General features: G+C 39.4%; 5 protein-coding genes and 1 non-coding gene across 6 annotated transcripts; 4 read left to right on the top strand and 2 right to left on the bottom strand.

The window, feature by feature from the left end:
- The first annotated feature begins 49 nt into the window (after window positions 1-49).
- LOC106430662 lies at window positions 50-2,276 on the top strand. The gene is made up of 4 exons (XR_007330069.1): window positions 50-122; window positions 243-770; window positions 1,157-1,781; window positions 2,067-2,276. It is a non-coding gene; the product is annotated as an uncharacterized protein At1g24485 (transcript).
- Window positions 2,277-2,646: 370 nt separating this feature from the next.
- On the bottom strand, window positions 2,647-5,245 carry LOC106430650 (cyclin-L1-1-like). The gene is made up of 7 exons (XM_013871428.3): window positions 5,130-5,245; window positions 4,755-4,911; window positions 4,566-4,647; window positions 4,285-4,425; window positions 3,935-4,104; window positions 3,447-3,720; window positions 2,647-3,265 (listed from the first exon to the last, which is right to left on the bottom strand). The coding sequence occupies exons 2-7, from the start codon at window positions 4,904-4,906 to the stop codon at window positions 2,831-2,833; spliced, it is 1,254 nt and encodes a 417-aa protein (XP_013726882.1). The 5' UTR covers window positions 4,907-4,911; window positions 5,130-5,245; the 3' UTR covers window positions 2,647-2,830.
- A 137-nt stretch (window positions 5,246-5,382) lies between these two features.
- Window positions 5,383-8,374, top strand: LOC106430685 (ALBINO3-like protein 1, chloroplastic). Its single transcript, XM_013871456.3, has 10 exons — window positions 5,383-5,884; window positions 5,960-6,070; window positions 6,156-6,230; window positions 6,449-6,509; window positions 6,623-6,696; window positions 6,793-6,897; window positions 7,046-7,159; window positions 7,333-7,436; window positions 7,532-7,762; window positions 7,839-8,374. Exons 1-10 carry the CDS (start codon window positions 5,540-5,542, stop codon window positions 8,110-8,112), a joined length of 1,494 nt encoding a protein of 497 aa, XP_013726910.1. The 5' UTR covers window positions 5,383-5,539; the 3' UTR covers window positions 8,113-8,374.
- A 210-nt stretch (window positions 8,375-8,584) lies between these two features.
- Window positions 8,585-11,401, bottom strand: LOC125594979 (T-complex protein 1 subunit epsilon-like). The gene is made up of 9 exons (XM_048770968.1): window positions 11,088-11,401; window positions 10,559-10,877; window positions 10,128-10,476; window positions 9,849-9,981; window positions 9,717-9,769; window positions 9,513-9,615; window positions 9,188-9,354; window positions 8,988-9,101; window positions 8,585-8,909 (listed from the first exon to the last, which is right to left on the bottom strand). Exons 1-9 carry the CDS (start codon window positions 11,284-11,286, stop codon window positions 8,739-8,741), a joined length of 1,608 nt encoding a protein of 535 aa, XP_048626925.1. The 5' UTR covers window positions 11,287-11,401; the 3' UTR covers window positions 8,585-8,738.
- A 1,453-nt stretch (window positions 11,402-12,854) lies between these two features.
- Window positions 12,855-13,474, top strand: LOC106430676 (anther-specific protein BCP1-like). Its single transcript, XM_013871449.3, has one exon. The coding sequence runs from the start codon at window positions 12,953-12,955 to the stop codon at window positions 13,310-13,312; it is 360 nt and encodes a 119-aa protein (XP_013726903.2). The 5' UTR covers window positions 12,855-12,952; the 3' UTR covers window positions 13,313-13,474.
- Window positions 13,475-16,276: 2,802 nt separating this feature from the next.
- LOC125594980 (protein JINGUBANG-like) lies at window positions 16,277-17,707 on the top strand. The gene has a single exon (XM_048770969.1). It carries the CDS (start codon window positions 16,356-16,358, stop codon window positions 17,610-17,612), a length of 1,257 nt encoding a protein of 418 aa, XP_048626926.1. The 5' UTR covers window positions 16,277-16,355; the 3' UTR covers window positions 17,613-17,707.
- The last annotated feature ends 270 nt before the right edge of the window (window positions 17,708-17,977 follow it).

The following is a 17,977-nucleotide window of genomic DNA, read 5'->3' on the forward strand; positions in this document are numbered from 1 at the left end:
AGATTTTCGTACATCTTGTGACATTACCTCGACCAACGAACAAGAGATAATGGCGCGGTGTTCTAAGATTAATTTGCCTTCTCCGCCATATTATTTCATCATATCCTTTCGTAATGCAGCTGGTTAGTTATTAATTGGTTTTAGTAACTCAAAATATTTACCATTCAGGCTTCTTTTATTGTCTCATATCATAAATGCATATGTTAGTACGTAATTTTTAGTTTGATGGGGCTTGGTTTCAGATATAAACATAGACGGTGGATCATCAAGCTCGCACGTTGATGCTGACAACAGAACGTGGGTGGGAGACACGGAATTTGTAACCACCGGTTTTGACGTCCACATTTAAACAATAGTCACAACCGCTGAATCTCTAACCACGCTCCGGTATTTTCCTACGGGGGAGACAAACTGTTACTCCAACATTCCGGTCGATAAAGGTAGGAAAGTATTAGTTCGGACGAGATTCACTATGGGAACTACGACGGAGAGAACAAGGCTCCCAAGTTTGATGTCCTGTACGATGGGAAGCATCGAGATTCGGTCGTCACGGTGACGTCGATCAGCGGTACAACGATCAGAGGCTATATTTGTTCCTGAGAGCGGGAATACTAGTGTATGCTTTTTCGTATGTTTTTGAACGAAAACCCTTTTGTGTCTACCATTGAAGTACGGAGGCTGGACGACTCCATGTACACCGATCTTGGTGCTAAGGAAGGTTTCATCCTCCAGCAACGAACCGCCTACGGTAGGGTACAGGATTTAGTAAGGTAAACATATCGTCGGATTTTATGTAGGCGATTAACATTTGTTCAATATGCATACTAAAGTCATCTTAAGAAAAATTCTTTTAAATCGGAACATGTTGGTTGTTCCTATTACAATGGAACCGGAATGTCTTTGGAAACATAGGTAGATCCAAGTCAAAGATCATCATATTAAGCAGTTCAATTGGTAAATAAATAGTTTTTTTAAAAAATATTTTTTTTTGGGTGTTTTCACCCGTATTAAAAAACATACTCAATTTTGTTTTAATGTATTTAACTATTTTTCATAAATTTAAACCAATAATTTTTTACTAAATACAGTTTTAAAAAAGTTTACAAATTAATGTCGAATGTGTTTAAAACAATTGAAAAAAATATATTTATTACAGGTCCCCGTTTGATCCTTACGATAGAATTTGGGCGCCAACACCACTTTCGACCGTAACTCTAACAAGTGCTGCCACTTCTATCAACACTTCAGGGGCTGACAATCGACCACCTGAGATTGTCCTTCGACGCTTGGTCTCGGGAGGACATGGCTTTCTATGATATAAAACTACCTTTTCGAGGAGTAACATTTTACATTGTCCTTTACTTTCTCGGAACCACTGACCCTTGCTTCCGACCAAAAGCGGACTTTCTACGTAAATACGATAACAAACAAGTGGGTCCAGGTGTAATTGCGCCACCTTTCGGGGCAGTGACTCAAGCTTCTCTGAGGGCTGTCGTGACGACAAGTCTTCCCTATCTAACATTTAAAGCTAAACCAGACTCGACTTTGGACCCACTCATCAATGCTCTCGAGCTTTATGTTATTAGCAATAGTGCTGGAAACGGGACAAATTCAACTAGCAGCGGCAGTGGAGGTAGTCCTAGCACTGGGTGGTGGTGGCGGCGGCAGTCATAGCACTGGCGATGGTGGTGGAAGCCCTACCACTGGCGGTGGTGGGGAAAGCCCTAGCACTGGCGGTGATGGTGGCAGCTCAGGCTCCGGTGGTGGTGGAGGCAAATCCGGTACTTTTTTCTTTTCATAATCGTATATGCTATACTAATACGGTACACACCAGAAAAAATACGAATCTGTAAAACTTATTATTGATTACAATTATCAAAAATTTCATTTAGTAAATGAGATATTCACGTAAAGAAAAAAATTTAATATAGACGGGAAAAACAATTGTCACGTAAATAAGTATGTTAACTGAAATAAATAATGATTTCAACACATGAGATTCAAATCATTTTTTATTGGAACAATAGTGCTGGTTCAAGTCTAATTTGTGATAAATGTATGTGAAGATTCTTCAGGGGAGAAAAGCGGCAACTTAGTTGTGTCTCTTAGTATTTCAATTCCGTCGTTAGCTGTTCTTGGAACTGGTGGTTGGTTCGCATATAAATTTTTCTTCAAAGCCAAGCGCAGTCCCGAATCAGAAAGTATATAGCACCCTCTCTTTTTTTTTTCTTTAGTACAAATAAACTCATTTACTCAATATTTTTTTTTTTCTGGAACACAAACTCATTTACTCAATAATATACAATTTTTGAATTATATACACTGGTTTAATTTTTGTTGACATAAATCGACGTGCGTGATGTTTTGTTGCAGGGCCACTTACCACCACCATCATCATCACATCATTATGGGAGAACAGACGGTCATCGCACCGAATGCAGACACCGTAACACAGATACAGAATGCAAAGTGATCACTTACGAATCCGACTTCAATCATCACCCTCCAATCTATTATGTTACTATTCTGTCTCTTTGATTATTTGTTGTTGTCGCTTACTATTTTGGTCTTTCCATCATCATTTGATTCAGATCTGTTTAGATTCGAATTGATGAATTTAGGTTCAGTATGTGCGTCTGCATTTGGTTGTGTTTAAACGTTAACTAGGCATGTGGTACCTCACATAATGCTAAATTGAGTACGCTCAAGAGTGACATGGGTGTTTCACTGACACAAATCAAGTACATGACTCTCATGTCTAAACATCAAGCAGAACGTTTAAGGGCTTGTCCCAAAACGATGAGAAAGATTGGTGACAAGAAGATTTGACTTAATGGTGCCTACTACGACGGTCTTTCGATGAGTGCGACGATTCGCGATAGTCACGATCGCGAGAAGAGTGATGTCTTGATCTATCACCATAATCCTTCAGTCTATCTCTTGACCGATGATGACTACGCTCTTTTAGTTTGTCTCTCTCCCTATCACTCTCCTTGTCAGAATCTCTGCCTCTGTCTCTGTGAGACCTACTACTGGCCCTGTCCCTCTCTCTACCTCGTTCCTTCTCTCTATCACTCTCTCCTACTTTACTTCTTCCCTCCCTCGAGTCTCCCACAATTGGCAGACTGTTTGACTCCGTATCGCTCTTCTTCACATCTGTAGCCATTTCATGAGGTGTGTTATTCTTTCCATCCTTAGACTCGTTATTAACAGATCCTGAAGTACCCTTCGTATCAACAGCACCGTCAACTGCCGGTGAAACATCCTGTAACACAGTGGCAAAGTACATCAAACCAAAAACTGATAAAAGGTAAAGCGAAACGCACAATATCCAAAGCTATTCTGTTTGCTCCTTCAAGAAATGGACTCAACATGATATGGAGAATAATCTTAAAGCTTTCGCACAAATCACAAAAACTTAGATAACGAGCTATCATCTATCTCACCTTTGTAGCTGATTGAGATTGAGAATTCGCGGATCTACTGGAAAAGGTAAAAGGCTTCCCATCCTTGCAAACTGAGATATACTGAGCCTTTGGGAGACTGTATAGATGAGCAAGAACTCTACACACTTCGTCAATACCAGATTTATCTGCATCAAATGCTTTCCACCAGGGTGGATTCTCTGGGAGAGGAACTTGAAACCTACGTGCAGCAGCATACACGACCCCACAAGCCACAACCTCACTTCTGAACCTTACACAAAGGGTTGTACGCAGACTGCATTTATAGACATTTATCACACGGGATCAAATGAGAAAACATCACAGAAGTAATAATCAGATATTAAGAAAACAACACTACTCAAAACAGAACAGTGCATATGTTATTCCGAGCTTCAGCTCAAAGGCAACTCTAAAACCTATTGACACAATGATGTACAGCTAACTCGAGTAATCAAATTTAAAAATATCCAAGTAAAATTAGAGGTTACCTATCATTTGCCAAGTTCCAAGCCTCTTGCCTCAATTCTGGAGGTGTTTCAAGTGTGGCAAGGTAGTTTGAGATGAACTTGTGAGGATGTTCAACATGACAAACAAAACCCATCTCTTTCAGTATGTGTCTCTCAGTTCTGCTTAATTCAACTTTCAACTCAGAATACTTCTGCAGAAAATCAACAAGTGGGAAAAGGATGAGATACGAAAATGATATAAGAAAAAACACGACATATAAAAGAAAAGGCAGTGTCTCAATTTAATGCACGCACGACACATATATACATAAAAAGCATTCAACATGACAAATATGGAACCTGTCATATAATGGTGCAGTGTGCATACTAACCTTGGAAAACAAATCAAGATGATCTAATGGTAAGTTCTCCCTGCGGCACTCCATCCTGTGGAAGACAATGATGACCTGCCTAGCTTTCTTAGGGTTTTCTTCCAACTTTGACGCAAGCCAGACACAGCTCGCAGCAACTATCTGTATAAGGTAAACACCAAAACCGTTATGGTTACAGGCAGGAGGAGTCACAAAAAGTAAAGAATCTTCACACTGAAACTAAAACCGCAGGTGTTTATCAAGTTCAAAGGCCTCAAGAAACAGAGATAAGTAAGTAGTACCTTAACATCGAACTTGGCAAGAGACTTCTTGCAATAGAAACGGTGGAAAAGAACCTGCCCAGTAGCCATAACAGCCTGTGGTCTAAAGATTCAACAATATAAGGGTTAAGGAATATCTAAAGTTGTATGTAATGTGACATTTGAGCTATCAGCAAAAACATACGGAGACCAAGACGAAGAAAAGGATACAGTCTGAGCAAGATTCCAGCTTCTTGGATGAGATCACATCCATAGATCCTAAGTGTCGTCTCGGTTGTTTCATCGATCCCATCTTTCCTGGAAGGTGAGTTCTTTATCTGCTCCTCCGGTAAGTAGAAATTGTCGATTGCCGTGTAAATCATCGATTCTGTTACAACCCATAGAAAGAGGAAAAAAAGACAAGTTAGCTTAGATTCCGACACACCATTGATGTTAGCAGTGAAAAAGCACACAAGAAAATAAAGAAGTGATGTTATCATGAATGTAGCAAAATCGAGAAAGCGTCAAAGCTCCAACGCAATCAAGAATCTAGCTTCTTTCACTAAGTCTACTGATAGCTTAATTAAAACACGAAAAAGTATGTACCCGGAAAGGTGAGAGAGACGGCGGCGAGGCGATTTGAGGGACGACGGACGACGGACGAAGGGATTCAATCTGGGGATCGAGGGAAGTTCTCAGAAAACATTAATGTAAAGGAAATTAGAAAAGAGCAAACAAAAGAAATTGGGCCTACTAATTTAACTAGGCCCTAATTGGGCTTTATCAACCAAAATAATGTGATTTATGATTGGCCCAATTAAAAATGGCAGCGACAGGATAAAGAAATTCAGAACAAAACAAAGACTGTTTTAGCTTCCACTTCCATGGTCGGTCTCGCGCACTGAGAGACGTGAAGCAAGATACAACACTTGCAATAATCCAAATCCTCCCCATTTCTTCTGAACCAAAAACCCTAAAACCCACTTACCTTTCTTGTCTCGTCTTTCTCTCTGGAGATGGCTTCTTCGATATCTCTAAGGCCGACGAGCCTTATCCTCTCATCAACTTTCTCTACAGGCAGAGTCCTCCACTTCCGCCGCTCCCCTTTCAGCCGCACACCGTCGTCTTCCTCTTGTCGCCATCGGACTCTGGTTGCTCAATTCGGATTGGGACCAGGTTCGTTTCCCGACCCAGGCTTCTCACTCGATTTGATCAAGGACCATGCTGAGAGTCTTCTCTACACCATCGCTGATGCCGCCGTTTCGTCCTCAGAAACGTTTGAATCTGTTTCCGGCACTACCACAAAGCAGAACAGTGATTGGTTCTCTGGTATCGCCAATTACATGGAAACTATTCTCAAGGTAAAGTTCTCTTTTTTTTTTTGTGAATCTATTATGTTGCTTTATAATTGTACTTGGTTATGATTTGAATTGTAGGTTTTGAAAGATGGGTTATCGACAGTAAACGTACCTTACTCTTATGGTTTTGCTATCATTCTACTCACCGTGCTTGTTAAGGCTGCTACGTTCCCCTTGACGAAAAAGCAGGTCTTTTCACTTTGTTTCTATTACTGGCTAAATGCCAAGATTCAATTATCTTACTTAAGTGGTGTGGTGGTTCGTTTCTGTACAGGTCGAATCTGCTATGGCTATGAAGTCTTTGCAGCCTCAAATTAAGGCCATTCAGGAACGCTATGCTGGTGATCAGGTGAAACCATTTCTTCCATAAAGAAAAGCTTTTCCTGATGCCCATACTAAATCCATCATTAGTTCATGGATTTTGAAGGAAAAAAATGTAGGAACAAGCGTGTAGCTTTTGGTTTCATCACTGTGGAGTGATTCTTATGAATTTACCAAAGATTATAGCTTTAACTTTTATGAATGTAGCCCTCTTGTTAAAACAGAGAGCTTGTTTATGTTTTGCAGGAGAGAATTCAGCTTGAAACTGCCAGATTGTATAAACTCGCTGGAATAAACCCCCTTGCAGGTAAAGTTGATTGCTTCAGACTTTTCCATTTGAGACAGTAGAAACATAATCTCTTTCTTAGCGTCTTCCAGCTTGTGGTTAGGCTATATCTTCATTTTTTTTCTTTCTGTTAGGGTGCCTCCCCACACTAGCCACAATACCAGTCTGGATTGGACTATATAGAGCCCTCTCAAATGTTGCCGATGAGGTACCTTCAAAATAAATCTTTTCTTTTTATTTCTGGAAGTGCTTCGAGGTTCTTTTCTGACAAGTTGTTTGTTGGATGCATGTTTCCAACTTCAAGGGACTCTTAACGGAAGGCTTTTTCTGGATCCCTTCTCTTGCCGGTCCAACAACTGTTGCTGCAAGACAGAGTGGCAGTGGAATCTCATGGTTGTTCCCTTTCATTGTAAGTACCAATTTTTAACCTTCATATTAAGTGGCCTGGATATTTTATCAATGAAATCTAGACTAGACTCCTAGTTCTTTCAAGAGTTGAGTGCATAAGGTGTTGAATCTCATTGCCAATGTCTACAAACTTTCAATTTATATCTCAGGAGGGACACCCACCTCTCGGATGGTCGGACACATTAGCATATCTTGTCTTACCTCTATTGCTCATCTTCACTCAGTATCTCTCCATTCAAATCATGCAGTCCTCGCAGGGGCAGGTATAGCATCTTCTGGCGTATTTGAGTCTAGTGAGCAGTTAGCTATAGCTTGAACAATAAGCTGGTTATAGAAATAGAAATATGCAAAAGTTCATTCAGTTAACCAAATTCAACCGTTATGCAACGTAGAATGTTATGGTATGACATTTATAATCATCGTGTCTTTTCTCAAGAGTAATGATCCAGCAATGAAGAGCTCACAAGCGGTGACGAAGCTTCTTCCCCTGATGATTGGTTATTTTTCACTATCAGTTCCTTCGGGTTTAAGTCTCTATTGGTGAGGAGCAGCATCTAGTTTTGTGTATTTTGGTGGGTATTCATTCAACTTTCCATTGTGTTTCTCAATCTCATTTTTGAAGTGTGATTTTGCAGGTTGACCAATAACATTTTGAGCACAGCACAGCAAGTATGGCTTCAAAAATATGGTGGTGCCAAAAATCCGATGGAGAAGCTAACTAATTTGGTCATGAAGGAAGATAAAACTCAAAAGGTTGAGAAGTCTATCTCAGAACCGCTAGTTCAGAAGTCTGTTTCAGAACTGAAAATACCAAAAGAGAAGGGCGGTGAAAAAGTGACCTCAGAAGGGCCCAAACCTGGTGAAAGGTGACTAAATTTTTCTGAAGCGTCTCATTCATTACTAGAAGTTATTTGTTGTTTAACATGTCGATGTAATTCCCAGGTTTAGGCTGCTCAAAGAACAAGAAGCAAAGAGACGACGAGAAAAAGAAGAGGCTAGGCAGAAAGCCGAAGCAGCTCTGTCAAATCAAAATATAGGCAGCGTACAGGAACAAGAGGAGAAATCTGATACAGCTGATGTCGCTGTAGGAAATAATGAGAAAGCCAAACTTTCAGCAGTGGGAGAAACAGCTGATGGCTCTGTCGCTGTGAATGGGAAGCCATCCATTCATGGCGTTGACCATGATACAGAACAACACCATTCTCATGAAGCATAGAAGAGGGTAACACTAAAGGTGAAGCTGAACAAAGAAAGAGGAGGAATCTCGGTATTTGGCCTTTAGCCCATATGCAACAAAGTTGAAAGATCTTAGGAGTGGGGGGACGGTGTGGTCTTTACAGTTTAGATATGTGCAGGAAGACCTTAGGAAATGCCGAAATGGTCAAATGGGTTTTGTAAGTCATGGAAGTTTAGTTCATGTTCTAAATACGTTATTCCACAGGTTTTGCTCTAATACGACAGTGGTTTGAACTCTTCAATTATGAGACTTGGCTGAATCTCCGATTGAGATATGGTTAGAAACTTAGAAAATACAAACAATATCGGGAAGAGTCGACTTTTCAAATTGTCTGTAAATTTTGTGATGGATCAAAGGCAACTCACCGTATCCTAATGGATGATTTTCTCTGAAAACTCGATATGCAGTTTCACAATGATCTTTCTGAAAACAGACTGGGATAAAACCAAAATCAGGAACACAAAATGGACGTTCTTAAATTAAAAAGCTTGCCAAGGGGGAACAAAACATTGTTGTCGAGTAGTGTCAAAAGCCAATAGAAAGCTAACAAAGAAAAAAAGACACATGAGGCCAAAGGATAGTACAAAGGTTCCGGCAGTACATCATCAATATTCAGAATTGGAGATGACATCGTCGATCTTTAGGATCATCTTAACGACTTGAGTTGCAAGCAATATCTGCTGCTGCTTCCCGATCAATGTTTCAAACACGTTTTGCTCTCTCATATCGTTTGTTCCCACGTCATTGCAATCTATCCCATAGAAAGGAATGTTCTCCTGTTCATCATATGCCAATGTTTTGTTCAGTCACCAAACAAACAAATCAATGTGAAAATAGATAACCAGGCCACTTACCTTAAGTTGCTGGGATTTAACCGCTGAGAGTGTCTCAATGGGCTGTAATCCACTGTTCTCTGCAAGAGCCATAGGTACGGAGTCCAAAGCTTCTGCAAATGCCCTTATTGCATACTGTGTAGAGCAGATGTATGTATAAGTAATGTGTCTTCAGCATTAAGATTTCACTGCGGACTCAAAGAGAAGAGTAAAGAAAATACCTGCTCGACGCCAGGGTATTTATCAGCAGCTGCATCAACTGCAAGTGAGCATGCGATTTCAGCTGCACCACCTCCATATACGATTGACTTATTGCGGATGAGATTCCTTGCCACACACAGAGCATCGTGGATACTACGCTTTGTTTCTTCTATCATCATTTTATTACCTAAACCATATCCCATAAAGAATTGTTAATCAATCAGTACTATATTTCTGTCCACCATATACATTGACGCATATTTAACTCAGTAAATCGTTGTTTATAGCTCATCAGCTGCTTAAAGTCAGTGTTGTTAGCAAATAAAAAGGAAAAGGGATGAGTACCTCCACGGATGAAAATAGTAACAGCTTTTGAGTTCGCACAGTGCTCAATATACAGCATTCGTTCTTTGGTTGTGCCAAATGATTTTTCACGGACCATGCCAGCCTAAGAACATGAACAAGTGTGGGGATTCAATGGTCTGATTTAACGATATTAACATTCCCCTCATTATACAGGCAACAACACCAACTGAAAGTAAATAGTACCTTCCCTAACTTCTCTGGGGTCAACTCCTGGAATCTTGGAACAATTCTGCCGCCTACATAAAAACAAGTATCCTATCAGCTCTACACAACTGATTAAATCAATGGCAGTAGATGCTTGGAGAAATGCCATACCTGTGGCTATTGCGATAAGTTCTAATTCAACACCCCCCACCCATCTAACAGCAGGCAAATTCCTGTGCATTAATAGATGGTTCGCTTCATCATCGAATCCCCATTGGCAAATAACAAGTGTAGCTCCAACATCCTGCAGTTTCAAAGCATAGTGAACATACAATCATACATATATCATCAAATGCATTGCGGTAACTGATCTTCATTGTCAAAAGAAAAGCATGCTTCAATAACTCACAATACAAAAATCACAATGGAAAAATAAAGAAAAAAACATACCTTGCACTTTTGAACCATCTCATCGAAGTATTGCTGTTCTTGCTTGCGCAACGTCTCAAACTTCTGCACTGTGTCAATGTCCACCTTATGCTTAGTCTTCGGCTTCGGTGGCTCAAAGGGGCAAGTCAAAATGGCAATGTGGGCATCTTCAATTTGCTTTGGCATCTGTGGATGACTCATATCTTTGTCAACCAGTATTCCATAAATAAGCTCAGTGTCCTCCAAGTTTCCCCCGACTTTGCCCTCTACTTTTATCAGATCCAAGTTAACATCCCTCCTCTCTAAATCAGCAACAGCAAGAACTGCTTTCACAGCAATCTCAGCTAATCTCCGCTTGCATCGGTTCACACTGCATCAATGAGCCAAAAGAGAAACAAAATGTTAGTACAATATTCAAGAAAACCATATGAAGTATGCAAGCATGGACTTACATCTTGGAGGATAGAGTAGTCATGCATGTTTGAACCAAAGGCTCGTAGTTATTAACATCGAACTCAAACTTCTGAGATATACGCTCAAGATGCTCAACAGCCACTCTAGAAGCCATCTCATATCCCTCAGCGATACGGATAGGATGAATCCCCCTATCTAATTGACGCTCAGCTTGCTCAAGAAGTGCACCAGCCATGACAACAACACCCGTTGTACCGTCACCAATCTCATAATCCTGACTCCGTGACAGCTCAACCATAAGCTTCGCAATCTGGTTGTCAACATCCATTTGCTCCAAGATCGTCGCACCATCGTTAGCTAGATAATCAAAACGACGACGTTATAAACAAAAAAAAAAAAAAGGCTAAGCTCGATGGATAAAGAATCGATTTATCAATAGTAACTAAGCTCGCACACAATAACAAATCAATGGATCCGTTCATATAGATAGAAAACCCTAATCAAGTAGAGAGTACTGAAACTAAGATCCTAAACGAAGATATGAGATCAGAGAGGTGAGAAACGAACTGATGGTGACGTCTCCGTCAGGTCCCTGAAGCATCTTGTCCATTCCCTTGGGTCCGAGAGAGGAACGGAGGATCCGAGCCACCGCTTTGCCGGCGGCGATATTGGCTTTCTGAGCATCGATGCCTCTGAGACGCGTCTTTTGATCCTGCTCTCTCAGTATAATGAACGGGCGCCCGAACTCGTCGAACGCCAGCGCCATTTTCGAGGTTTAAGCTTTCTTCGATCCTATCGAAATACAGATCTTGGGGGGAAGAAATGAGAAGGAGAGTGTCGAGAAGATTTGAGAGCGAAAATGGTTGTGTTAAAACCCTAACATGATGGCATACTCGTAAATCGAAACTGATTTAAGGGCCTATGATAAGTATTTGGGCCGTTGGCTTAAGGCCCATATATATCCATGATATGAGGAACCCGTTTATTCTTCAAGCTTATATTGTAGTCTGGTAGTAATCTTTTTTTTTTTTAGTAAATTTGTAAGATTGAAATTTGATAAGTTGTTTTACCAGAGTTCCCAGAAGTGAAAGAAAAAATTCAGTAGTATGTATATATATATCCATTTTCATTTGGCAAGCCCCTTGTATCAGGTAACTTCGCGTTCGTTATCTCCCTGAAACTTATACTTGAGTTGAGATGGAAAAGATGTTTTTTTTTTTGTTGTCAAAATTGAATCGATAAGGCCTCATGCATAGCCAAATAACTTTGCAATGGAGGACTATACGATTTCAATTTTCTGGTGGGAATAGCTGCAGAGGTGAACTCCGATGGTAAAGATGATTATTTACTAGTTTCTACAGTATATCTTTCACATATAACCACTATTGTTAAACTTTTGCTCAAAAAAAATTCACTATGTTAAATACGTATTGATTTAAGCGTTCTACTATAGTGTCCAGAACTGAAAATATGTTTTAGGGTGTAAATGATGACCAACAATACTGATGACCAAAGTAATATATGAGAATATTAAGTTTTTATTTATTCCTTAAAATTTACACCTCGTATTTGTTACCCATGATTCTTAATCATTCCTTTAATTTCAAGGAATTATAGAACAAAAAATGTTCCTTATAAAAAATTAAAAAGGAACAAGGGGTTTCAATCCTACCATTCTGTTCTTAGTCATTATTTTCCTCTTCATTCATATTGTTTTTTAATGGTTACCAATTAGAACTTTAGCGAATAAATAGTTAATTCATATTATGAGATTTACACAATTCTTATTCACTGAATCTGGAGTTTTAAAGATTTTGTAAAAAGATTTATGGTGAGAACCTTCTTCTTTTCTTATTATCATGATGATGAGAACCTTCCCAACAGAATTATTCTTAAAAACTTTTTTTCACATTTAGGTATCCATGTCTAAGTAAGGCTTAGTTAAAGATGTTTTATAAACTTTGATCAAAATATTCATTCAATTAATTTGACTTCAACTATAAAATTGTTGTATGCATTCGTTTTAGCCTGTAAGAGATCAGACATTCACGTTTCGATAAACAAGCATATAAAATAATATGAATATTGTACATTCATTTTATTCGGTTCATCAACCAAAGAAAACAAAAATTAAATATTCGTATTCATCTATACTTTGGCATGTTACCGTTCTTTTTTCTTGATTGGCTCGTTACCATTCAAAAATATATACCTTAGCAAACCCATTTTTAGACATTCCAGTTGATCTACATTAGATTGAACGGTATTCCTCCTACGTAGTAAGAACGTTTTCTATTTTCTTGTTTCAGTCATACAAGACAACTATATATACACAGCAACCCCATCTCCTCTCTAATCATCACAATCTCTAACGTTAAACCCTAAGACAAACTAAAAGAGAGCTACGTACGTACAAGGAGACAGAGAGAAGAATGGGTCGCCAAAACGCTGTCCTAGTTTTTGGCCTCGTGTTCTTGGCCATCCTTGGCCTCGCCGCAGCTGCCTCCTCTCCGTCTCCTTCAGCGTCACCCTCCAAAGCTCCGGCTGCTCCCGTAACCGATGTCGAAGCTCCAGTGAGCGAGGACACCATTGGAACCACCGATGACGATGCAGCTGCTTCTCCAGGTGATGGTGACGTAGCTGTGGCTGGTCCTCTAGGAAGTGACTCCTCCTACGGTAGTAATGGACCTTCACCTTCTACTGATGCTGCTGACAGCGGCGCGGCTGCTCTTGGCGTCTCTGCGGTCTTCGTTGGTGTTGCATCCATCGCGGGTTCTTTCTTGTTTCTCTGAGGTGTGTATTATCATGAGAAGATTATTCTGACTGAAGACTATTAATATGTATGGATGATTGTGATGGCCGTGTTGTAATATGTTTCTCCTTTATTGTGAGAAACGATGTCTTTGTAATAAAACTGAAAAAATAAACGAAAATTTCCACTAGCAAGGATAAAATGCGGAATCGCGGATTGATCCTTTCATGTTTTCGAGATACAAAAATACATATTAATCAGGTAGAGCCGTAGAAGTCCGTAACCACTGGATACAATCTTTTTCGTAGTAAGAAAGAAAGTACAATCTTATTCTAAATGCATGTGTTTGATAGATTATGGAACGGTGAGATTGATTATGGGAGTTATGATTGAAGATACACACGATACCATCTTTTTAGGTATAGCTTCCTCGTCTATAAATGTGTGATAATAAACAAGTACTAATTCCACTAGTTTTCGCAGCCAAGTAATGAAGAAAATTAGCTTTGGCTTCACAGAATCGTGCATTACATCATGGAATTTGAAATTTAGGTGTTTTAGGAAAAAAAACATCATGGAATTTAAAAGATGTGGCCAAATGCAAGTTTCTTGGTTGGGTTAGGTCATCTTCCACTGAAGAAGCTCATTCAGGGACCCATCGACGAGTGAAGAAAAAGCCGTACGCGTAGTGCATACGGTTCATAATTCATATATTGGTGACTTGCTGTTTTGGTCCTAACTTAGTAGGGGTTATTGGTTGTTGTATTTTAATAGATTTGAAAATCCGAACTAAATCTAGTGTTATTGGTTCTATGATTTTCAAATATGTATTAAAATCATGTATTATTGGTTTAATGATTCATAAATTCTATATCAAATCAAGTGTTATTCAATCGTACGGATTTACTAATATATTTGATTTAATAATAGATTTGATTGGATTTGTTTGGATTTTTTAGTTAAAAATACAAAGACTCAAATCCGAGAGAAAAACTCTGGATTTGCATATTTTATTTGGATTTATAAATACTATATGGATTTCTAAATCAATCAAAATATATAAACCAATAACACCATTACCTCTTTTCTTTTTCTTTTGCTTTCTCAATCTATTTCCTCTCTTTACTATCTCTTTAGTCTTATTTTTTCAAAATATAACGACATTTTTGGGGTATTCTTGTCAAATATATAACAACAATCTAAAGCACTATACTCCACTTCTCATCTGTCATACTTGATAGGGAAAGTTCCACAATTGTTACAAACCGTCCGGATATTCAATATTCGATTTAGCATAAAAAACATTCAAATCGACTATTTGCCGACTATTTAAAAGAAAAGCTTTCGAATAACAATGTAAAACGTGCCAATTAATATGCACGGAATAATGTTTGTAAATGAATCAAGAAGTTTTGGATACAAGAGAAAAAAGACCGTAGGAGTGCTTAACTTTCTAGAATGTTGATCTTCTATGATATATCTCGTTATGATTTAGATAAATGAATGGCAGAGAGGATGATCGAACCCAAAAGGATATGCCATCACAATAGCAGGTGGCCAAAGGTGAGTAAAGAAAGAAGACAATACCTCCTCTTTGCCTTTGGAGTACTTCCACTCGAAAAACAAGTAAGACTTGCGTTCCGGAGCTGACTTGGGGGGGGGGGGGGGGGGGCGCTGTTAAGCAATTCTTCCCAAAAATAGAAATGCTATAATTAAATTGGTATAAAACAAATGAATGAAATAATATGTATCTATCGAAGAACTGTCTGAATCCAAAGAATGGTAGTACAAATAAATTATATATTGATATTTTTTATAGGAAAAAGATGCATCCGCCATTGGTCTTTTAATTTTTAAATAATATAATTTTATCACTAATCTTCATTAGCTAAGACAGTTCATATGCACCAAATCTTTATGATCCACCGTTAATGTTGATTGTTCAATCTTACCTTCTACTTTGTGAGGTGATCAATTCGTAGTTTGTGTTAACTCCCACTAAATCTTTGGTTTTCAGTTATGGGGATTTGAGCGAGTTTGAACGGCCCATTTTATGAGTACTGTGATCCAACACCAAGAATTATCCTATTGAGGATAGTAAAGACATGGAACGAGCCTTATAAATCTGCACCACGTTGGTTTCGGATTGGTAAGCTTTTAACATACATATATTCTCTTTCGGTTTGTGAAATGAGCTTTTTGTTTTTTGTTAGTATGATAGATCATATAGCAAACTATAGTTAGCTGACGTAAAATACCTGACGTTTTCTCCTGGCAACAAATCAAATCGTAGGTTCTTGGAAACATATGAGAAAGAGTACTGTACGAGCGTTCCATCTAACCTTTCACTATTCTGGGCTGGCAATTTCGTATCATCGCTGCTTCCCAGTCCACTCGAGGTAACGACCGACTTTTCCTACTTGCATCTTTTTATTAGAAAATAAATTATTTATCAATCCATTTGGTTACGGCTATTCAATGAACACTTTGGTTCTGTTCTGACATTGGCCCGGGCCATTCATTGTGTCTCTCTTTAATTAGCAACTTTCCACTTTCCAGCAACGATGTGACCCAATATCTACAATCATTTTCGTGTTTCCTCCAAGTACCCACTCACGCACTCACCCATTTGTTACTACTATTGATCACAATGATTCGTCTTCAAAAACCTCATTAGTTTAGCTATATTGATGATAGAACTTGCTCATAACTATTGGGTCCTACTTTCTCTTTGACCCATGCGCTATCTTCCAACCTAATCAATGCTGTAACGCAAACCCTATCTCTTCTTCTTTTTCACTTGTTTTTGAGTTCTTTGTTTTTTACCCCACAAACACACCATTGAGGATTTGACTATTTGCGCTGACTTTACCATAATACCCTTGGATCTTTCCAAGTACAAATGCTCAATCTTTTTAGTTTAAGCTCTGTACTTAACTGCCACGTGGCGAATTTCTCTGCACAAAGTGCTTCTATATAAATATTTACATCTCTTCTTCGTCTTCATCTTCAACTACACGAAGCTTAACTTCTCTCACCAAACAGGATACATACTCATAAGAGAAAGGATAAACTTAACAAGCATGAGGGTTTTGTCATGGCTGGATTCTTCCCGGAGAAGACGAGTACAAAAATCTCTAAAGCATTTAGATTCCGACGATAGCGCCACGTCATCGTCACTAAGCGAAGTCACCGGCTCTAGCAGCCTCCATAGCAGTCTCTCTCTTCAGACACTCCCTTCTGTTCCATCTCTTCAGAAAATCCCCTCCGACGCTCACGCCATCACCGTCTCTCACTCCGTTACCTCCTCGTTCAAACTCCGCGAACGGAGTCTCCCCGTCACTTGTCTCGCCGTCAACGGAGGTTATCTCTTCGCAGTCTCTGGACACGAAGTCAGCATCTACGATCGCGCCATGTGTGCTCATCTCGACACTTTTAACGGCCAGGATCCTTTCTCAGGCTCCGTTAAATCCGTCGGTTTCTCCGGTGAGAAAATATTTACCGCTCATCAGGACGGTAAAATCGGAGTTTGGAAATTAACCGCGAAAAGTGGTTACAAACAGTTAACGACGCTTCCTACTTTAAACGACCGTTTGCGACGTTTCGCTCTCCCTAAAAATTACGTTCAGGTTCGCCGTCACAAGAAACGTCTCTGGATCGAACACGCTGACGCCGTTACCGCTCTTGCCGTTAATAACGGTTTCATTTACTCCGTCTCTTGGGACAAGACACTGAAGATATGGAGAGCTTCCGATCTTCGTTGCAAGGAATCAATCAAAGCCCATGATGACGCCGTTAACGCCGTCGCCGTCTCTGCAAACGGCACCGTTTATACTGGATCGGCGGACAGACGTATACGGGTTTGGGCGAAACCCGACGACTCGAAACGACACGAGTTAGTCGCGACATTGGAAAAACATAAATCTGCTGTTAACGCTCTGGCATTAAACGACGACGGATCGTTCTTGTTCTCCGGTTCGTGTGACCGGTCAATTTTGGTTTGGGAGAGAGTGGACAGCTCTAACTACATGGCGGTGAGTGGTGCTTTGAGAGGACACGACAAAGCAATACTTAGCTTGTTTAACGTGTCTGATTTGCTCCTAAGTGGATCTGCTGATCGGACGGTCAGGATTTGGCGGCGCGGAGCCGACGGTTGTTATAGTTGCTTGGAGGTGCTTTCCGGTCACACGAAACCGGTTAAGTCGCTTGCAGCAGTTAGAGATTCGGAGTCAGACGGCGTCGTTTCAATCGTTAGTGGAAGTCTTGACGGAGAGGTTAAGTGTTGGAAGGTCTCCGTCTCCAAACCGGATAATTCAATTTACAAGAGTATTGTTTTGTGAATATTTATCTTATTTATTTATTTTTTTTCCTTTTTCTTTGTCAAATTAATTTATCATTTGTTTGGGGAAAAGCAATTTTGGCGTTTTTTATAACATTTTAACTATATTCATTCATATCAAATCAATGTAACATATTACATAAATCGAAAATTACATAAAACATGCCGTTAAAAAGAACTTTTAACAGAGACAACAATAACACGATGCTTACTAACGCATTCGTAGGACAGGCTGATTCGTTAGATTTACTCCACTAAGTTTTTGGTCTTGTAAAATCTTTTTTGTGCCTCTCAGTTTTTATGAGTAATCGCTTTTTGTCTCTAAAAAGATTCACAATCCGTCCCGAACACTCACTTTTTTTAACT

The sequence above is a fragment of the Brassica napus genome, assembly GCF_020379485.1.
Source record: "Brassica napus cultivar Da-Ae chromosome C7 unlocalized genomic scaffold, Da-Ae chrC07_Random_27, whole genome shotgun sequence".
Classification (NCBI taxonomy): Eukaryota; Viridiplantae; Streptophyta; class Magnoliopsida; order Brassicales; family Brassicaceae; genus Brassica; species Brassica napus.

Excerpts from the sequence above, each read along its gene's own strand:
- LOC106430685 (XM_013871456.3), top strand. The coding sequence starts at position 5,540 with ATGGCTTCTTCGATATCTCTAAGGCCGACGAGCCTTATCCTCTCATCA. Across the intron at positions 7,160-7,332 it reads TGCAGTCCTCGCAGGGGCAG|AGTAATGATCCAGCAATGAA; the intron begins GTATAGCATCTT and ends TCTTTTCTCAAG. Across the intron at positions 7,763-7,838 it reads GGGCCCAAACCTGGTGAAAG|GTTTAGGCTGCTCAAAGAAC; the intron begins GTGACTAAATTT and ends TGTAATTCCCAG.
- LOC125594979 (XM_048770968.1), bottom strand. The coding sequence starts at position 11,286 with ATGGCGCTGGCGTTCGACGAGTTCGGGCGCCCGTTCATTATACTGAGA. Across the intron at positions 9,982-10,127 it reads AGATGGTTCAAAAGTGCAAG|GATGTTGGAGCTACACTTGT; the intron begins GTATGTTTTTTT and ends TTGAAACTGCAG. Across the intron at positions 8,910-8,987 it reads TTAAATCCCAGCAACTTAAG|GAGAACATTCCTTTCTATGG; the intron begins GTAAGTGGCCTG and ends TATGATGAACAG.
- LOC106430676 (XM_013871449.3), top strand. The coding sequence starts at position 12,953 with ATGGGTCGCCAAAACGCTGTCCTAGTTTTTGGCCTCGTGTTCTTGGCC.
- LOC125594980 (XM_048770969.1), top strand. The coding sequence starts at position 16,356 with ATGAGGGTTTTGTCATGGCTGGATTCTTCCCGGAGAAGACGAGTACAA.
- LOC106430650 (XM_013871428.3), bottom strand. The coding sequence starts at position 4,906 with ATGATTTACACGGCAATCGACAATTTCTACTTACCGGAGGAGCAGATA. Across the intron at positions 4,648-4,754 it reads GCTGGAATCTTGCTCAGACT|ACCACAGGCTGTTATGGCTA; the intron begins GTATCCTTTTCT and ends TTGAATCTTTAG. Across the intron at positions 3,266-3,446 it reads AATCTCAATCAGCTACAAAG|GATGTTTCACCGGCAGTTGA; the intron begins GTGAGATAGATG and ends ACTGTGTTACAG.